Genomic DNA, 18,656 nt, shown 5'->3' with positions numbered 1-18,656 from the left:
ACACATTTAAAGGCAAATTCCACCCAGCAGTGAAAATTTTGCATGGAATTCTTTGTCCTTTTCACACAACTATTACATTCAGGGCTCTATGTAATATATAGATTTGTATGGGATGTCAGGTGACAGCAGTCAGCGATTCTGTTCATTATTGGATGTAAAGTTTATGGCCAGCTTTGGCCTATTCCTGCATTTACTATTTACTATTTACACTGGAGTTATATTACAGAGATGTGAACACATTTTTCAGTAACGGAGTATTTAAAGTGGTATAAAACCCAAAATCAAAATGTAATATTTTGCAGCTTACCAATCATTACATAGTAGGTAAGGTTGAAAAAAAGTCCATAAAATCCAACCTATTAGATGTGGTGGCTGCATTTGTTTTCCTTTAGGCTTTTTTTCCCCCCACATTTTCACTTGGTGATCTGGCCAGTAACGCTCCTCCTGTATTAGAGTGCCTCCAACTTTGGATGAAGAAGCACAGTGGCATCTTTGGACAGCAGCACTCTCAGTCTGGGGGAGGGGGGTGTTAGTGTATTTAAATCTGCTAGTACATCTAACAAATTAAAGCCAAACTCCAGCTAATACTTTATAAGCAGTTACAGCAGACTGTTTTTTATCCCTTTTGGGATAACTTTTTACATAAGCTGATGATTTAAACACCTCTGTCAGTGGTAAATGGTTTGTCTCGTCCCTGTAACTACAAAACAGCATGTTCTGTTGAAAAACTAAAATTATTGGTCAGATTAACAGATGAGAATAGAAGAAAGAAGGCCTAAAAACGAAAACGAATGCAGCCAAGAGTCAGTCTAAGCCCTTGTACACACGGTCGGAGAATCTGTCGGAATGTGTCCTATTGGACCGTGTCGTCAGATAATCCGACTGTGTGTGGTATGCATCGGACTGATTCCGTCCGTCCCAATTTTCCAACATGTTGGAAATATTTCCCGACCAACTGGGCCGGACGGACCTAATCCGATCATGTGTAGAGCATTTTGATCGGACCAAGTGCCACGCATGCTCAGATCAAATTCCTACATCAAAGCTATTGGCTACTAGCCTGAATGTAGTCCCATCGTACCGAAATTACGTCATCACGTTCTGAAAGATCGGATTTTTCGCCAACTTGGCCCGACCGTGTGTATGCAACAGTCTCGGACACAATCCGTCGGACTAAATCCGACGGGCAAAATCCGACGGATTTGGTTGGCAAAATCTCCGAGTGTATGTGGGCTAAGAATTGGTAGGCTGTAATAAAATAAATGTTTGTTTTTGGGCTTAATACTGCTTTAACCGATTGCGGACCAGCCGCTGCAGGTTTACGGCAGCAGGTTGGCTCCGCTGAGCAAAACCATGATATTGTATGTGATCTCGTGAGGCTTGGCTAGCAGGGGTGCCCACTGCGAGCTCCGTAAGTCCGACCGATACCCGCGATCGTCCCACGGAGAGGAAGAACGGGGAAATGCTGATGTAAACAAGCCCCCCGTTCTGCCTAGGGGAAAAAAATAAAAAAATAAAAAAATCGCTGATCACCGCCATTACTAGTAAAAAAATACATTATTAATAAAAATACCATGAAACTATCCCCTATTTTGTAGACGCTATAACTTTTGCGCAAACCAAATGCTTATTGTGATTTTTTTTTCTCAAAAATATGTAGAAGAATACGTGTTGTCCTAAACTGAGAAAAAAAAAAATTTTATGTATCTTTTGGGGATATTATAGCAAAAAGTAAAAAATGTTTTTCAAAATTGTCACTTTTTTTGTTAATAGAGCAAAAAAAAATAAAAAAAAATAATAAAAAAAAAAAATAAAAAAATCGCAGAGGGGATCAAATACCACCAAAACAAATCTCTATTTGTGGGGGGGGAAAAAAAGGATGTCAATTGTTTGGAAGCTACGTCGTACGACCGCGCAATTGTCAGTTAAAGCGACGCAGTGCCGAATCGCAAAAAGTGCTCCGTCCGGTCTTTTGCCAGCCGATGTGCTCCAGGGCTTAAGTGGGTAACGGTCAGGATATTAAGTACCATTAATGTCCTTATTGCTGCTTTTGTTGATAAAATCAAAAATACTACAAAATATAGCTACTCTGTTATGTTCAGTGATCTCTACAGAGATCGCTCAATGTGTTTTATTGACTTTGGAATAAAAAATAATAATTTATAGCAGGTTTTTCTTGGGTTTCTCCACAAAGGGGTTTTCTACTGTCAGGAAAATAGTATGAATCCGCTTCTAAACTACGGCTCAGGCCAGAAAGCAGGTGAATAGTATATTCCCAGCAATGCAAGACTTTCATGTCCTGATCACTGCACCTGGCAGATCCTCTTCTGTTTTGCTCATTAGGACTCCCTTTCCTTCTGTCGATACAACAACTTTGCAACAAGGCCCCTGTCACATGGGACATTATCTGCTTTGCTCAGCGGGGGATCTGTCCGTTGTTCCCCTACTGAGCTGAGCAGAGCACATGACAGGTCCCTGTCAGCTCCGTTTATGCACAGGGAGCACACGCCAGTCTGCTCTGCTCTATGGGTGGTCGGGTGTAAACAAACCAGCTGTCTGTTTGCACATGACTACCTCCAATCTGATTCACCTACACAGAAGGGGGAAAATCCCCTTCCTTTTGTCTTTAGCAGACCAGAGGTCAACTCAAGGAAAAAGTCAGATGAGACAAAACGCGTCAGAGAAGAATGTGCTGATATCATTGAGCTGTCACAATCCGGGCGTTTGCATTAGCCAGACAGCTTTTTTTTTTCCACACATGCCATTTTACATGCTACTAGATGCAAGTGCATTCTTTTTTTATAATAAATATACTGTTGGTTTTATACTATGGTGAGTTCTTCTATTTTGGGTCATCCTTCTGGAAAGAGCTGAGACCATCTATCCTTGCTTCACCTCTGAGCAGCGTGCCTGGATACGAGTTGCCATCAGACTTCTCCCATGAAGACAAAGACCCTGGCAGGGTATTATGCCACAAGCGGTTTAACACTTGCTATTTGGTAAGCGTGCATTTTATGTGGTGGAGGAATGTTCTTATGGTGTGGTGTGAACAGCTTGCATCACAAGAGAACTTTACTAAGTGAAATACATCTTCTTCATACCTTTCCACAAACGGTGGTGTCAATGTCTGCTGCGGACTATTTAAAAGATATTTATTACACACACACACTATATATATATATATATATACATACATATATATATATATATATATACACACACACACACCTTTCACAATTTAGATGAATGTTTTAGTGCAGCTTTGTGTTTAAAAAAAGGTCCATAGAGATGAATGTACCGTCAGATCAGGTCTGCCTGAAAAACTGACAGGTGGACCAGATTGGAACAGTCATGTGAAAATGGGCCTAATACAGTGGCCCTATCCTGGCCACATGCCCCTCATCTACCCCAATCCACCACATAGCACTTTATATGCTTATATAAATCCCAGTCAAACACTTCCCTCAGGTTTACATTGACAATATAAATTTAGAATATCTCTCTCACTCCACTATCATCTAACAAATATAGTCAAGCCCTCCATGCAGAACCCCGGTCATTGATATTTATCTACAGTAGTCGAAGGCAAGCCATAGATTCATTGATTTTCTTTCCTTACACCACAGGTGAGTAATCGCACGTAGAAAAATCTGATTGATGGATTAACCTGGGTACAATCAGCCTGCCGATACATTGATCAATTGTTGGCTGGCCCCTGCTGAATTTTCGATCCATCTATGGCTGGCTTAAAATGGGTCTCCTAAATTTATTAGATAAAAATTCAATGAAGGGGTGTCAAACTATTCTGTACACTGCAAAAAAAAAAAAAAAGAAAAAAAAAAAAAGAAGACGACGACGACACCTCTAGTGCATTAAGCGTGACACCTTGAAATGTGTGATAATAATTGCACTCACAAAAAATTCCATTGAGAACATGCAAATTAACGTGGTAGAGGGAAACAGCAATCTGGTGTTCAGCCAGTGGTGAAATCTACACAGTTGGCCTAGTTAAGGAACATCAAAGAGCACAAAAGTGTATTGAATTAGAAGGTGTTATTTCTAATAAAGTCAAAAGGTTCACTTAAGCCCCATACACACTTTCAGTTTTTCTGCTGGGTTTTTCCTTCAGGTTTACCAAAACCACGTAGTAGAAGGGCCTACCTGATTGCATACACATCGAAACTCCTAAGGTTTGACCTCATATTATATGGTTTTGGTAAATCTGAAGGAAAAACTCAGCAAAAAAACTGATAGTGTGTATGGGGCTTTACATATTGGCAAGTAGTAAGCTCCCGAAACCAGCCACTGGATGGTGGACAACCAGCCATGGCCAGAGCGAGGACAGACTGTTATCCAGGTACTGTATCACATGGAGATTATGTGGAGTGCAACCATGGAGCAAGGCTTGGCATCTCTATTTTTGGGTCTAGTTGCTGGTGAACATTTTTCAAGATTAACACTTGTTGACCCTTAAGATTGTGGTTACATATAGCTTCCCATTTTGGATGTACGATAAGATTATGAATGCACCAGCCCCCAGCACCACCTTGATGCCTGCTGTACCAAGAAGCAGGGGATTTTCTCCACCCACTAGCAGTCAAAATAAAATAAAAAACAAAAAAACAAAAAACACCTGGGCATGTGGAGCTCTGCCCACCCATTTACATCACTTATTCACAGCACTCTGTGAATGGAAAACAACAAAGTCTAGTAGCCTTTGCGGCTGTCAGCTTGTAATTTTCTATGAGGAACAAGCAAGCCTATACACGGACAGATCTGCAGGAGACTCGTCTTCCTTCTCCGTGTCACCTGGCAATGGCTCTCGGTTTACATTACATGATGGCTCTGATTGGACACAGCCATCATGTGATCAGGGCGGCCAATTACAGAGCCCTCCTGCCGATCTGAGATGTGACACTCCTTCTGAGGGACATTTAGGAACGTCTATTCAGAAGGACAAAATGCCCACCTGGCCGTTTAACTGCAGTTTCAATTTTGAGTCATTGGTGTTCTTTTGGGGCTTTGTCAATACAATCCCAATTATGGGTTGGTGCTTTGATGTTCCTTAACTAGAGCAGTTATGAAACTTTTTCCACTGGCTGAACACCAGATTACTGTTTATATGGGCAATCCAGATAAGTAACAAATTTTTAATCGGCGTATAACACGCACCATAATTTTAAGAGGAAAAAAGCTTTCCACAGCCAGTGCACAATATGCAGCCCCTTTACATTAAACCTCCTCCCCTTCTCTTACACTGCTCCTCCGTATATCGCTCACTCTCTCTTGTATATCGAAGCCTCTAAATACCTCATTAGCTGTGTTCTTTAATGGACTTGGTCATGTGACTGCTCTCCTCTGATTTTCATGGACTGTCACATAACCGCTCTCCTCCTCCAATCTAAAGCTACACTCAGAGGAGGATCGGGAGGAGGAAAACTGACTTAATGAGGAATTCAGAGGCATCCATTTAAAAAATGACAATGGCACAGGAGGATCAGTGTATGAGAAGGGGCTGGCAAGTGATTTTTTCCTAACTTCAGACTATGCTGGCAGTGCTGTCACTGGGCCAGGAGAGGCGGGATGGCCGGCCTGACACCCCCACCCCCATGTGTGGCACCCAGGGCAGACTACCCAAACCCCGCCCCCCGTTGTTAAAAATAAATAATAATATTGGCGTATAACACGTGCACACGGTTTACCCTCTATTACGAAATACAGTATTTTCTCGATGGAAAATTTTGAGCTTGCATTATCTTCTATTACACTTTACAAGACATCTTGTTTTTAGAAGCTCTAAAGGCTACTTCTTTTTTTTTTTTTTACTGTGAATTTCCTTGTCACAGCCACCAGGTTCAGCGCCGCTCCTCAGCAGACACTGAGGATAGAGAAGAGATAGGCTCTTGCAGCCATCAGGAAAACTGCTGGGGGGGGGGGATGTGAAGGTAGTATGGCTTGCTGGCAATATGGAGTGGATTTACTAAAACAGGAAAGTGCAAATTTGGGTGCAGCTGTGCATAGAAACCAATCAGATTCCAGTTTTTTTTCAAAGCTTAAAGAGGAAGTAAACCCTAATGGGTTTACTTCTTCTTTGCCTCCCTGCAAAGGTAAGGCATAATGGGCTACTATGCATCGCTGCTGTTAACCCTTTCCCGCCGAGCGTACGCAGATATGTGTACTCGGCTTGCGGGGGTTATACCGGGATGATGCCCGCACCTGCAGGCATCATCCCGGTACCGTTTTTTGCAGCAGGCGATTGGCTATCCAGGTATAACAACTGATGCGGCTAAAAGCCGCTCGGCTGTTATGCCGGAGGAGCGGGAGGGGACATCCCCCCCTCCCGCCGCCTCTCGCCGCTGCTACCGGTGCTCCCGCTCGATCGGGAGCACCGATCAGTGATCCGACGCCTCCGGCTACTGCGGAGGAACTGGAACGAAGCCATAATCGGCTTCGTTCCAGTCTCCTCATTGTAAACACGGAAGCGACGTCATGACGTCACTTCCCGTTTACTCGACTGCCAATGGCGCCGGTTTTAAAAAAATATCCGGTATTCAGAATCGCAGTTTTCGGCGATCTGAATACATTGAAGTGTAAAGGAGGGGTGGGGGGTCTTTTAGACCCCCGATCCCTCCATAAAGAGGACCTGTCACCACCTATTACTGTCACAAGGGATGTTTACATTCCTTGTGACAGCAATAAAAGTGATACATTTTTTTTTTTTTTAAACAATTTAGTTATTTTAAAATAAATTTAAAAAAAATAAAAAATTTTTAAAGCGCCCGCCGTCCCCGCGAGCTCGCGAAGCAAAGAAAACGCATACGGAAGTCGCGCCCGCGTATGTAAACGGTGTTCAAATCACACATGTGAGGTATCGCCGCGATCGTCAGAGCGAGAGCAATAATTCTAGCATTAGACCTCCTCTATAACTCTAACCTGGTAACCGTAAAAAAAATTGAAAGCGTCGCCTATTGAGATTTTTAGGTACCGTACTTTGTCGTCAATCTACAAGTGCGCGCAATTATAAAGTGTGACATGTTTGGTATCTATTTACTCGGCGTAACATTATCTTTCACATTACGCAAAAAAATTGGGCTAATTTTACCGTTTTGTTTTTTTTTTTATTCATGAAAGTGTCCCTTTTCCCAAAAAGTTGCGTTTAAAACACCACTGCGCAAATACCGTGTGACATAAAATATTGCAACAATCGCCGTTTTATTCTCTAGAGTCTCTGCTAAAAAATATATATATAATGTTTGGGGGTTCCAAGTAATTTTCTAGCAAAAAATATGGATTTTAACTTGTAAACACCAAATGCCAAAAATAGGCTTAGTCATGAAAGGGTTAACGACGATAGTGCGCCGTAAACAGCAGTGCCTGTCTTTTAGTAAATATCTCCTAAACCGTGTAGGTTTAGTAGATATTTCTTGGACCTACAGGTAAGTCTTAATCTAGGCTTTCCTGTAGGTCAAAGGGTGTACAACCACTTTCATTGAAGATGAAGTTAAGCTGGCCATACACCATACAATTTTCTTATTCAATTTCCTTTAGATTTACCTTCGACTGCATAGTAGAAGGGCCTACCTGATTGCACAAAAATGAAAGTGTTTAGATTTGACCCCATATTATATGGTTTTGGTAAATCTAAAGAAATCTATAGAAGAAAATTGTATAATGTATGGCCAGCCTTAGAAGCGGATTAGCTACCATGTACAGTTGCACCAGATTTTGCACTCTCCAGTTTTAGTAAATAAACCCCTGTGTGTCTATGGGCACACACAGCTCATCTCAGAGATGGAGCATGCGCATGTGTGTCTTTACCATATGACAAGTTAAGGAAACAACTGCAAACAGGCAGCCTGGAAAAGAGGTCTTGGTACCCCTGACCTGGCACCCCTGAAAGAAAGCCATGTCAGAAGAAGAGGACCTCACATCATAGGTATAGGTGAACCTACTCTCCTGGGTTTGGTATCACTTGAATACAAGAAGATTGCACCAAATGTCCTTTTCTCTTGTTTGTATAGTTGGCCTTTTCTCTACCATTGAGATTGTTGTTGCTACATTGCTGTATTAGGCCTAACTGATGTGCCAGATTAGATGTTAACTATTATAATGGGCAATCATTTATGTGGAATTAAGGAGTATACTTTACATGGTGGATGCACAGCTGGACAATGCTAATTTCTATATGTACATTGCAACAGAATAACCAAGCCCACCGTCTCCATCAGAGATATTTTCATGACTTAAAATTAAAGTGTCACTTTTGATACAGCAGGGAATTTTACTCAAGACCCTATTATGCTATAAAAACTGGAGCATTACAGCAAACGCAAAAAACACAATCCATTCCACAAATACACAACTTACAGCTCTTACTGCGATAAGAATAGAGAAGTCCATGGACAGAGGCTGATGTAAGCTTCTGTTACACATACAAAATTTGGTGTTAGTTACCTGGATGAGGTCAAGAATTCCCAGTTCACTTTCAGAGGAATCCACACAAAACACAAAGTACAGCGTGGCGTAATGGCGATAAATCAGCTTGTAGTCAGATCCACCAATTAAACTATAGAAAAAAATAATAAAATAGTTTATAAAACCATCATTATAACAGCTGTGTGAAATACAGTTTCACAAAATAAAAGTTGAAAAGGGTTAAAGAAAGGAAGTGCAGCACTGATTTTATAATCCTCAACTCTTGCTGTTTAAAAGTTTAATTAAAAAGGAGAGAGAAGCACAGCCAAAGCTTATTTGAATGTACTTGGACTCTATGGATCACGGGAGTGCGGTTTGTTTTACACTCCTGTGACCTGTTTTCAGCAGACAGCGGACTGAAGTCTGCTGCCTGCTGATGTCACAGAGCTGGTCCAGGCTCTGACAAGATCATTAAAATCAAATAGTGGTATCTCTGCACCAGACGGTTAAGTGAAAGAAAGGAGAAAGGGGTATTGCTGCATGCACTAAAAAGAGTTATTCAAACCCAAAAACGGAACTAAAAAATGAAGTAGTGCTGCGCAAAAAGAGAGGAAAAAGGGAACAAGGAAGGGGGGAGGGAGAAAGGGAAGAAGAAGGGAGGGGAATGGGGAAAAAAGGGTTGAAAAGAAGAAATAAAGAAGGAATAAAAGTAAGGTGGAATAGATGTGCCAATACTTGAGGCCAATTCAAGTTCAATACACACAAAAGTGTAAAAAAACTCATCCAAGTAGTGTAAACATAGCATTCACTGCCTGTCTTAATACAAATAGGCTAGTATAAAGTGCAAAAGGGGCAAATACGCTTAACCACTTCCCAACCGGCGCACGCCGATGTACGTCGGCAGAATGGCACGGCAGGCATATTGGCGTACAGGTACATCCAATCTTTAATCGTGCCCTGCTGGCGCGCTCGCGTGCTGGTCGGGGCCCCCGTGAGTCCAGTCGCGGGTCCCGCGGACTCGATCGCCGTGGGCATATCCGTGATCGTCTCACGGGGTGGCTGAACGGAGAGATGCCATTGTAAAACAGCATCTCCCCTTTCTGCCTAGCAACGAGTGATGCTGATCTCTGATCCATGTGATTGGAGCAGAGATCAGTGTTCACTAAATGAAAGCCCAACCCCCAATAGTTAGTAACACACCCCTAAGAACACATAACCCCTACACTGCCACCCACTGGTTAACCCCTTCACTGCCAGTGCCATTTACACAGGAATCACTGCATTTGTATAGTAGTGATTGCTGTATAAATGACAATGGTCCCAAAAATGTGTCAAAAATGTCCGATGTGTCCGCCATAATGTTGCAGTCACAATAAAAATCGCTGATCACTGCCATTACTAGTAAAAAAAAAAATTATAATTATTAATAAAAATGCCATAAAACTATCCCCTATTTTGTAAACGTTATAACTTTTGCGCAAACCAATCAACAATCGGTTATTGTGATTTATTTTTACCAAAAATATGTAGAAGACTACGTATCGGCCTAAACTGAGGGAAAAAAATAATTCTTATATATTTTTGGGGGATATTTATTATAACAAAAAGTAACAAATAATGCGTTTTTTTTTTTCAAAATTGACGCTCTATTTTTGTTTATAGCGCAAAAAATAAAAACCGCAGGGGTGATCAAATACCACCAAAATAAATCTCTGTGGGAAAAAAAAAGGACGTCAATGTTGTTTGGGAGCCATGTCGCACGAGCGCGCAATTGTCAGTTAAAGCAACGCAGTGCCGAATCGCAAAAAGTGGTTTGGTCTTTGGCCAGCAAAACGGTCCGGGGCTGAAGTGGTTAAAGTGCACAGAAGGATATTGTGATCAAAGTAAACCCCAAATTTTTTTTTTTTTTTTTATGTAAACAGCTCAACACAAGACCATATGAGCAAATATCATATAAAGTGCAGCATAGTGATTACAAATTATAAATCTATATTAAGTGCATGTGCCAAAAATGTCTATGCAAACACTACACACAATGTGCAAACTCCACAATGCACTATTGTGAGTGTCTGTGAAAACAGCGTGATGATCCTTCAATATCTTTGAGATATTTCCAAATAAAGATCATAACACTGGAGTCGGGATCCACCCACACGCCTGGACATGCACCTGGCTCAGCTCCCGGCCCCTCCACAGCCTAGCACTCCAGTGAGCATGGAGGGGACAGAGCAGAGAGCTGTTGATTGACAGTCAGCAGCTCTATGCTCAGGGAACTGTGGGAACCGAGCGATCTAACACAGCCGATCCCTCGGTTCCCACAGCTCCCTGAGCATAGATTCTCAGTGTTAGACCCATCGGTGGACTGATGCTGCATTCGCCAAGATAAGTATAAATCTGCAAAAAAAAAAAAAAAAAAAACAATCAAACATACTTCTCTTTAACCACTTGCTTACTGGGCACTTAAACCCCCCTCAGTCCCAGACCAATTTTCAGCTTTCAGCGCTGATGCACTTTGAGTGACAATTGCGCGGTCATACAACACTGTACCCAAATGAAATTTTTATCATTTTTTTCCCACAAATAGAGCTTTCTTTTGGTGGTATTTAGTTACAGCTCGGAGTTTTATTTTTTGCTAAACAAACAAAAAAAGATGCAAAAAAAAAAAAAAAAAAAAATCATGTTTTAATAGTTTGTTATAAAATTTTGCAAACGGGTCATTTTTCTCCTTCATTGAAGTGCGCTGATTAGGCGGCACTGATAGGCTGCATTGGTGGGCACTGATGGGCTGCATTGGTGGGCACTGATGGGCTGCATTGGTGGGCACTGATGGGCTGCACTGGTGGGCACTGATAGGCATAGTTAAGGCGGCACTAATAGGCACAGATAAGGCGGCACCGATGGGCACAGATAAGGCGGCACTGATGGGCAAAGATGGGCACAGATAAGATGGCACGGATGGGTGGCACGGATAAGTGGCACGGATGGGTGGCACGGATGGGCACTGATAGGTACCACAGATAGATGGGACTGATGGGCACTGATAGGTGGCACTGATAGGTGGCTCTGATAGGTGGCACTGCTGGGCACTGATGGGCGGCACTGCTGGGCACTGATGGGCAGCACTGCTGGGCACTGATGGGCGGCACTGGGGTGCAGCACCTTTGAGGCAGATTGGGTGGCACTGTGGGTGGCACTGTGGGTGGCACTGTGGGCACTGACAGGGGGCACTGACGGGGGGCACTTACTTTTTCTTTTATTTTACTTCAGGATGGCACTGCGGGAGGCAGGTGGGCACAGGCAGGTGGCAGGTGGTCCCTTGTATTGATGGCCGTGATCGGGACTGATGTCCCGATCACGGCCGCCGGTGAACGGCTTTTTTTTTCTCTCCTCGCGCTGTCAGCGCGAGGAGGAATAATAGCCGATTACCGGCTCCGTTCTATCACATGATCAGCTGTCATTGGCTGACAGCTGATCACGTGATAAGGGGTCGGGATCGACCCCTTACACGGATCGGTGATCAGGCGAGTCTCACGGACTCGCCGATCACAGAGCGCGCCGCGCGCGCCCCTCAGGGGGCGCGCAGGCCGCTCGTAACCAGGACGACGTCAATAGACGTAGTCCTGGAAATGTAGGTCCGCGCTAATGCCGTCATTTGGCAATAGCGCGGATCTGAAGTGGTTAAAAAGCAAAACTTTAATTTTTTTTCTTTAGTTTTGGAAAGAGTAGAGATGGATAAGAACCCTGTCAGGTTATATTGCCGACTCTGCCCCATTAGCAAGAGTCAACCTATTTATTTTTTTTCATGGGGAAATCTTCCAATGGGGGACACTAGTTTTTGTGACCTAGGGGTCCTCAAGAGATTCCCTTAATTTGAAGGGATTTCTGTTTTGGCAATGGAACAGGAAGTGAAGGTGAATCACCCTAATGGGAGACGGATGGCAAAAAGAAACGGGCAGGGGTTATAACCTTCCCTTACTCTATACAAAAGAGAACAAGAAGGTGGTCTGCCTGTAGTTCTACTTTAAAGCAGAGTTCCAACTACAATTAATACTTAATTTTATTAAGAAAAATTTTTTTTTTTTATAAAATTAGTGCCAGTATGTGGGTGTTCTGCCATGTGTTAACGCTAACATTTTAGAGTGCATTGCCGCACACTAGTGTGAATGAGCTCCAATTCTTCAATACACTTACAAGAGGATTACTATTATGCAATAATTCAATTACCATGAACGTGCTTGTTCTTCTGACTCCGCTGCTGCCCGATTACCAGTGTATGATCCTGGCTGACTCCTGACTCTACTTTCTGCATTACTCCTGGCTGAAATTCTGTGCATGACTACTGGCCCGACTCTCCCTTCTGCCACGTCTCATCTGGTACTCCTGAAGGACTCCTGCCCAGCAGTGCATCCTGCTCACCAGCTGCTATCCAGCAGACAACTCCTCATCCCTTTAGCCTGTCACAGCTGGCAACCCCTGCTTCTTTGAGCATAGCACTCCCTGTTACCATCTTTAGGGGCGCTCTGCATTCAGCTACATGTGAAGCCCCTAACCAGTACTGGCCTCCAACCAGGTACGCGACAATAGCACATTTGAATCTTGCAGGTCCATTACAAATCTTCTATGCCACTCTTCAGGGAAAAAATCCCAGCTCAACTTACCGGTAAGCCTGCAACAAACTTAATTGTCCTGTCTAACAGTTAAAGAGCAGTTCCACCCAAAAATGGAACTTCCGCTTTAAGGGAAGGTGTAGCCCCCCCCCCCTGACATGCCATGTAATTTTTTTTTGGGGGGGGGGGGGGGGTCGAGAGAGCAGAAACTAGATACATGGAGGTATAACCAGGTGAAAAAATTTGTGGAAAAATTACCCGTCCCAATTCGTTCAGAAAAGGAATATACTGCAATGGAAAAGATGATAGTAAAGGGAAACCCCAAAAACAGTATAGCTTATATCTATAAAGTGGTGTTGGAGGAAGAGAATGGGGAGGTACCCCCATGTATCAAGAAATGGGAAAGGGAAATAGGCATGAAGGACACGAGTATTAGATTAAGTAATATTTGGAGAATGACACATGAAACGGCACCCAATACGATGATGACAGAGATAAATTATAAATGTCTAGTGAGATGGTACCTTACTCCGGACAGACTGAGTCGTTATCAATCGGAAACTTCGTCCGAATGTTGGAGAGTAGGGATGAGCCGAACATCCCCCTGGTTCGGTTTCGAACGGACCCCAAATTCGTACGAACTTTAGAACCCCATTGAAGTCTATGGGACTCGAACATTCGAAATTAAAAGTGCTAATTTTAACTGCTAATATGCAAGATACTGTCGGAAAAAGGGTTTGGGGACCTGGCTCCTGCCCCAGGGGACATGGGTCAATGTCTAAAATGTTTTTAAAAATTGCTATTTTGGCGGGAGCACTAATTTTAATGACGATTAAAGTGAAAAAAAAAAAGTTCAACATTCCTTTAAATATGGTGCCTGGGGGGTGTCTGTAGTATGCCTGTGAAGTGCCACGTGTTTCCCGTGTTTAGAACAGTCCCTGCACAAAATGACATTTAAACGGAAATAACATCATTTAAAACTGCTTGCGGGTTTTAATGTTATATCTGGTTCCTGCAATATGGTTGAAAATCATTGAGAAAAATGGCATGGGTAGCCCTCCCTGCCCATTACCAGCCCCTTTGGGTCTTGTACAGATATTAAGGGGAACCCCGTACCCATATGTAAAAAAAAGGAAATACGTGTGGCCCCCAGGCCCTATATACTCAGAACAGCAGTATACAGGCGGTGCAAACAAGACAGGGACTGTGTAGGTTTGTTGTGTTAAGTTGAATCTGTTTGTAATTTTCAACTGGTACATTTTTAAAGTGTAGCTCCAGTCAAAAAAACGATTTTTAAGCTTTTTGGAAAACATAGGGAAGGGTTATCACCCCTGTATAATTTGTTTTGCCGTCCGTCTTTTTTCATCTCACTTGCTGTTGTCTCCTTCCGTTTGCAAGTAGGAGATGTTTGTAAGTTGGATGTTTGAAAGTAGGGGCCTGCCCTATATGCTCTGCAGAAATGGCGGAACAAGGTGTTGGTTTTGCCACAACATTGTAAGCCCTCAAAGTGACTCTTGGTGGGCGCTGGAGCGCCCTGCTGTGAACGATTATATCAAGAATTGTAATTACATGCCATTGTTGAACAGTGGTAGAAAAATTGACCTTTGGTGGTTGTGGTGCCACAACACTATAAGTCCTCACAGTTACTCTGGGTGGGCACAGGAACGGGCCCTCCTGTGAAATATTATATCAAGAATTGTAATTACATGCCCCTGTTAAAAAGGGGCTGAAAAATTGGGCTGCTGGCACTGGTGCCACGACACTGCAACCTCTCCCATATACTCTAGTTGTAGCGCAGGAATGAGCCCTGCTGCAAAGCATTGCATCAAAAATTGTAATTAAACTCCCCTGTTAAACAGGGGCAGAAAAATTGGGCTTGTGGCATCACCCAGAACCAAAAATGTTCTTCCAACATATCAGCGGAGGAGGAAGAGGATAGACAATCAACATAACAGGACAGTCACTCAGCATCAGCATAGGCAGTCTTGAAAGGATGTGATATTTTTAAAAAAAATATTCGGTTACATCAGCTTCAGGTGCTTGATAGCTGTGGGTGATCCAAGACTGATTCATCTTGATGAAGGTCAGTCGATCAACTGAGTCGGTGGACAGGCGCACCCTGTGATCGGTAACAAAGCCACCAGCAGCACTGAAGGTGCGTTCCGAAAGAACGTTGGATGCAGGGCAGGCCAGTAGCTCAATTGCATACTGTGCAAGCTCTGGCCAGTGATCCATCCTCAAGACCCAGTAAGCCAGAGGATTTTCGGTGGGAAAGGTGTCCAAGTCTGATCTTGCCTCTAGGTATTCCTGTACCATGTAAATCAGACGCTGGCGATGGTTGCTGGAACCGATCATACCTTGGGGCTGCGGACTAAAAAATTGTCTGAAAGCATCGGTCAGATGGCCACCTTCTCCACCGCTCCTTCTGACCGATGCCTCAGCAACACGTTGTCCAGGACCAGGAGTTTGTAACCTCCCAGTCTCTGGGAACGCATTGCACAGACCTTTCTGCAAGGCCTCCCAGAGATGTCTCATCCTCTGCTCCCTCTGCGACGGCAAGATAAGGTCGGCAACCTTACCCTTGTACCGTGGATCAAGGAGAGTGGCCAGCCAGTAATGGTCCCTCTCCTTGATCCGAAGAATACGAGGATCCTTCCGCAGGCTTTGCAGGATCAGGGAGGCCATGCAGCGTAGGTTAGCTGAGGCATTAGGCCCAGAGTCCTCTGGGTCACTAAGGACAACATGATCCACAGCTACCTCCTCCCAGCCACGTACAAGTCCACGGGTTTCTTGGGACTGTAAATCATCCCTACCAGACTGCTGCTGAGTGCCAGCCTCCACCTCCATGCTGACACAATCATCCTCCTCCTCCTCCTCCTCTTCCTGTGTGATGGGTGGCACAGCAGGAACACTGTCTGGATAAAGGGGGCCTTGAGAGGCAAGGAAGTCCTCCTCTTCCTGCTTCTGTTCTGCCTCAAGTGCCCTGTCCATTATTCCACGCAGCGTATGCTCCAAGAGGTGGACAAGAGGTACAGTGTCACTGATGCATGCACTGTCACTGCTCACCATCCTTGTGGCCTCCTCAAATGGTGACAGGACAGTGCATGCATCCCTGATCATGCCCCACTGGCGTGGTGAGAAAAAAAACAGAGCTCCCCTGACCCTGTCCTGGTGCCGTAGTCGCACAGGTACTCATTGATGGCCCTCTGCTGCGTGTGCAGCTGCTGCAGCATGGCCAACGTCGAGTTCCACCTGGTGGGCATGTCACATATAAGGCGGTTCTTGGGCAGGTTCAACTCCTGTTGGAGCTCAGCCAGCTGAGCCCAGCATTAAATGATCGGCGGAAATGCACACAGACTTTCCTGGGCCGGCTTCAGGCCATCCTGTAATCCCGGGTACCTGCCCAAGAACCGCTGCACCACCAGGTTAAGGACGTGAGCCACACAGGGCACATGGGTCAGTTGTCCCTGCCAGAGGGCGGAGAGGAGGTTGGTGCCATTGTCGCAAACCACCATTCCTGGCTTAAGCTGGCGTGGCGTCAACCACCTCTCAGCCTGCCCCTGCAGAGCTGACAAAACATCTGCCCCAGTGTGGCTCCTGTCCCCCAAACAAACCAGCGCAAGCACGGCATGGCATCGTTTTGCCTGCGTACTTGCGTAGCCCCTGGAACGCCTACGGAGCACCACTGGTTCTGAGGACAGAGCACTGGAAGAGGCCATGGAGGAAGAAGAAGAGGAGGGGGTGGAGGAGAGAGGTGTGTCACAACCAATAGTAGCATTTTGGAGGCGTGGTGGCGGAACAACCTCCAACACTACTGCACCTTGTCCTGCATCCTTCCCAGCTGCCAGAAGAGTGACCCAATGGGCCGTGAAAGACAGGTAACGTCCCTGTCCATGCCTGCTGGACCATGAGTCAGCGGTAATATGCACCTTACCACTGACCGCCCTGTCCAGCGAGGTAAGGACATTGCCTTCCACATGCTGGTAGAGAGCCGGAATCGCCTTCCGTGAGAAAAAGTGGCATTTGGGGACCTGCCACTGAGGAACCGCACATTGCACAAACTCACGGAAGGAGGCCGAGTCTACCAACTGAAAAGGCAGCAGTTGAAGTGCTAGCAATTTAGCCAAGCTAGCATTCAACCGCTGGGCATGTGGATGGCTGGGAGTGAACTTCTTTCGTCGGTCCAGCAGCTGGAGCAGGGACCTTTGCCTGCTATAATCGGACATGGGTGTACTGCTAGCAGAGTGCCCGGAAGCACTTGGCTGTGACACACCTAATTCTACACCTTCATTCCTCTCAGAGCAGGTTTCAGAGAGGACTGAAGGTCTAGTGGGGTTGGAGATCCCAGCTGATGAGGAGCAAGAAGAGGTCCGCTTTGTTCTTTGGTGTGGGTGTTTGAGGTACGCTTGCCAACGAGCTGCATGGCAGGTCAACATATGTCTGGTCAAGCATGTGGTGCCCAAGCGGCTGATGTTTTGGCCACGCGAGATACGCTTGAGACATATGTTGCAAATAGCAGTGGTGCGATCTGATGCACTCATCTCAAAAAAGCCCACACCAAAGAACTTTTAGAATAATGCGCAGGGGCAGCGCCCTGCACAGGCGGAGCTCTGCGGTGTGATTCAGTCGGTGTGCTGCCCCTAAGCTGGCCCCCGGAGGGCATCCTGCCTCTTTGGACATGTGCCTCCTCCTACTCTCTCCTGCCAGGCACCCACGTGGAGTCAGTGCCCTCATCATCCCCTCCCTCTTCATCGCTGGAGCAAACCTGTCAGTATGCTGCAGCTTGTGGAACATGACTGCCAGATTGCTGTCCTTCTTGAGCATCCCCTCGCTCTGCATTTACACTACTGCCTTCCTCTAGCTGAGTATCATCATCAGAGCCTACAAAACACTGGGCATCCTCCTGGATCATGTACCCAACACTGTGCTCAAAGAGTTCAGGAGACTCCTCAGGAGGACGTGGTGGGTCTAGGGAAGGAGTCACTGATGATGACATTGAGAGGAGGGAAGGCGATGCGTTGGCAGCTGCTTTGCTAGTACCCTGAGCCTGGGTGAGAGAGGATGAGGAGGATGAAGAGGGCTTGGTCATCCACTCTACCAAGTCGTTGGCATGGTGTGGCTCAACATGTCCAGCTGCCGAAAAGAAGGACAAGTGTGTCCCATGGCCACGTGCTGATGATGACGATGCACCGCGTCCACGACCAGCACTGTTGTCTCTAGACACAGAGCCTGCTTGCCCTCTTATCGGCTCGCGCCTGTCTGTCTCTCCTTGCTGGCCTTCCAGACATGGTAATGGCCTGAAGGGAGAAGGGAAAACCAGCAATTGGGTAGTGTATATTGTGCTGGAGGCACACACAACTTCCACTAACTCCTGCAGATGGCTCAATTAGAGAAGAGCTATGTAGGTGGATATAGCAGTGTATACTGGGTTCAGAGCACGCAGACAGCACGCACAATCTCCTACACCTGACTGCAAGCTCTACTTAAAAAGAGCAAGATAGCTAGCTATATAGGTGGATATAGCGGTGTATACTGGGTTCAGGGCACACAGACAACAACCACTACAGAAGAGCAAGAACGCAAAATCGGCCGATAACGATCGGTGTATACTGTGTTGAAGGTGCACAGAACACC

The 18,656-nt window shown here is 45.1% G+C and overlaps 1 protein-coding gene across 1 annotated transcript in view; it reads right to left on the bottom strand.

Annotated features, from left to right (window-relative positions):
• The window catches only part of AP3S2 (adaptor related protein complex 3 subunit sigma 2), a 140,341-nt gene that overhangs the window by 109,436 nt on the left and 12,249 nt on the right, over nucleotides 1–18,656 (bottom strand). Inside the window, 1 exon segment of the mRNA XM_077471296.1 lies at nucleotides 8,455–8,566. Within this exon segment, the coding sequence (XP_077327422.1) occupies nucleotides 8,455–8,566 (112 nt within the window).

The sequence above is a fragment of the Lithobates pipiens genome, unplaced genomic scaffold (assembly GCF_037356315.1).
Source record: "Lithobates pipiens isolate NorthernLeopardFrog02 unplaced genomic scaffold, aLitPip1_a1.2 Scaffold_8, whole genome shotgun sequence".
Lineage (NCBI taxonomy): Eukaryota > Metazoa > Chordata > Amphibia > Anura > Ranidae > Lithobates > Lithobates pipiens.
This window is presented reverse-complemented; position numbering and strand designations above follow the sequence as displayed.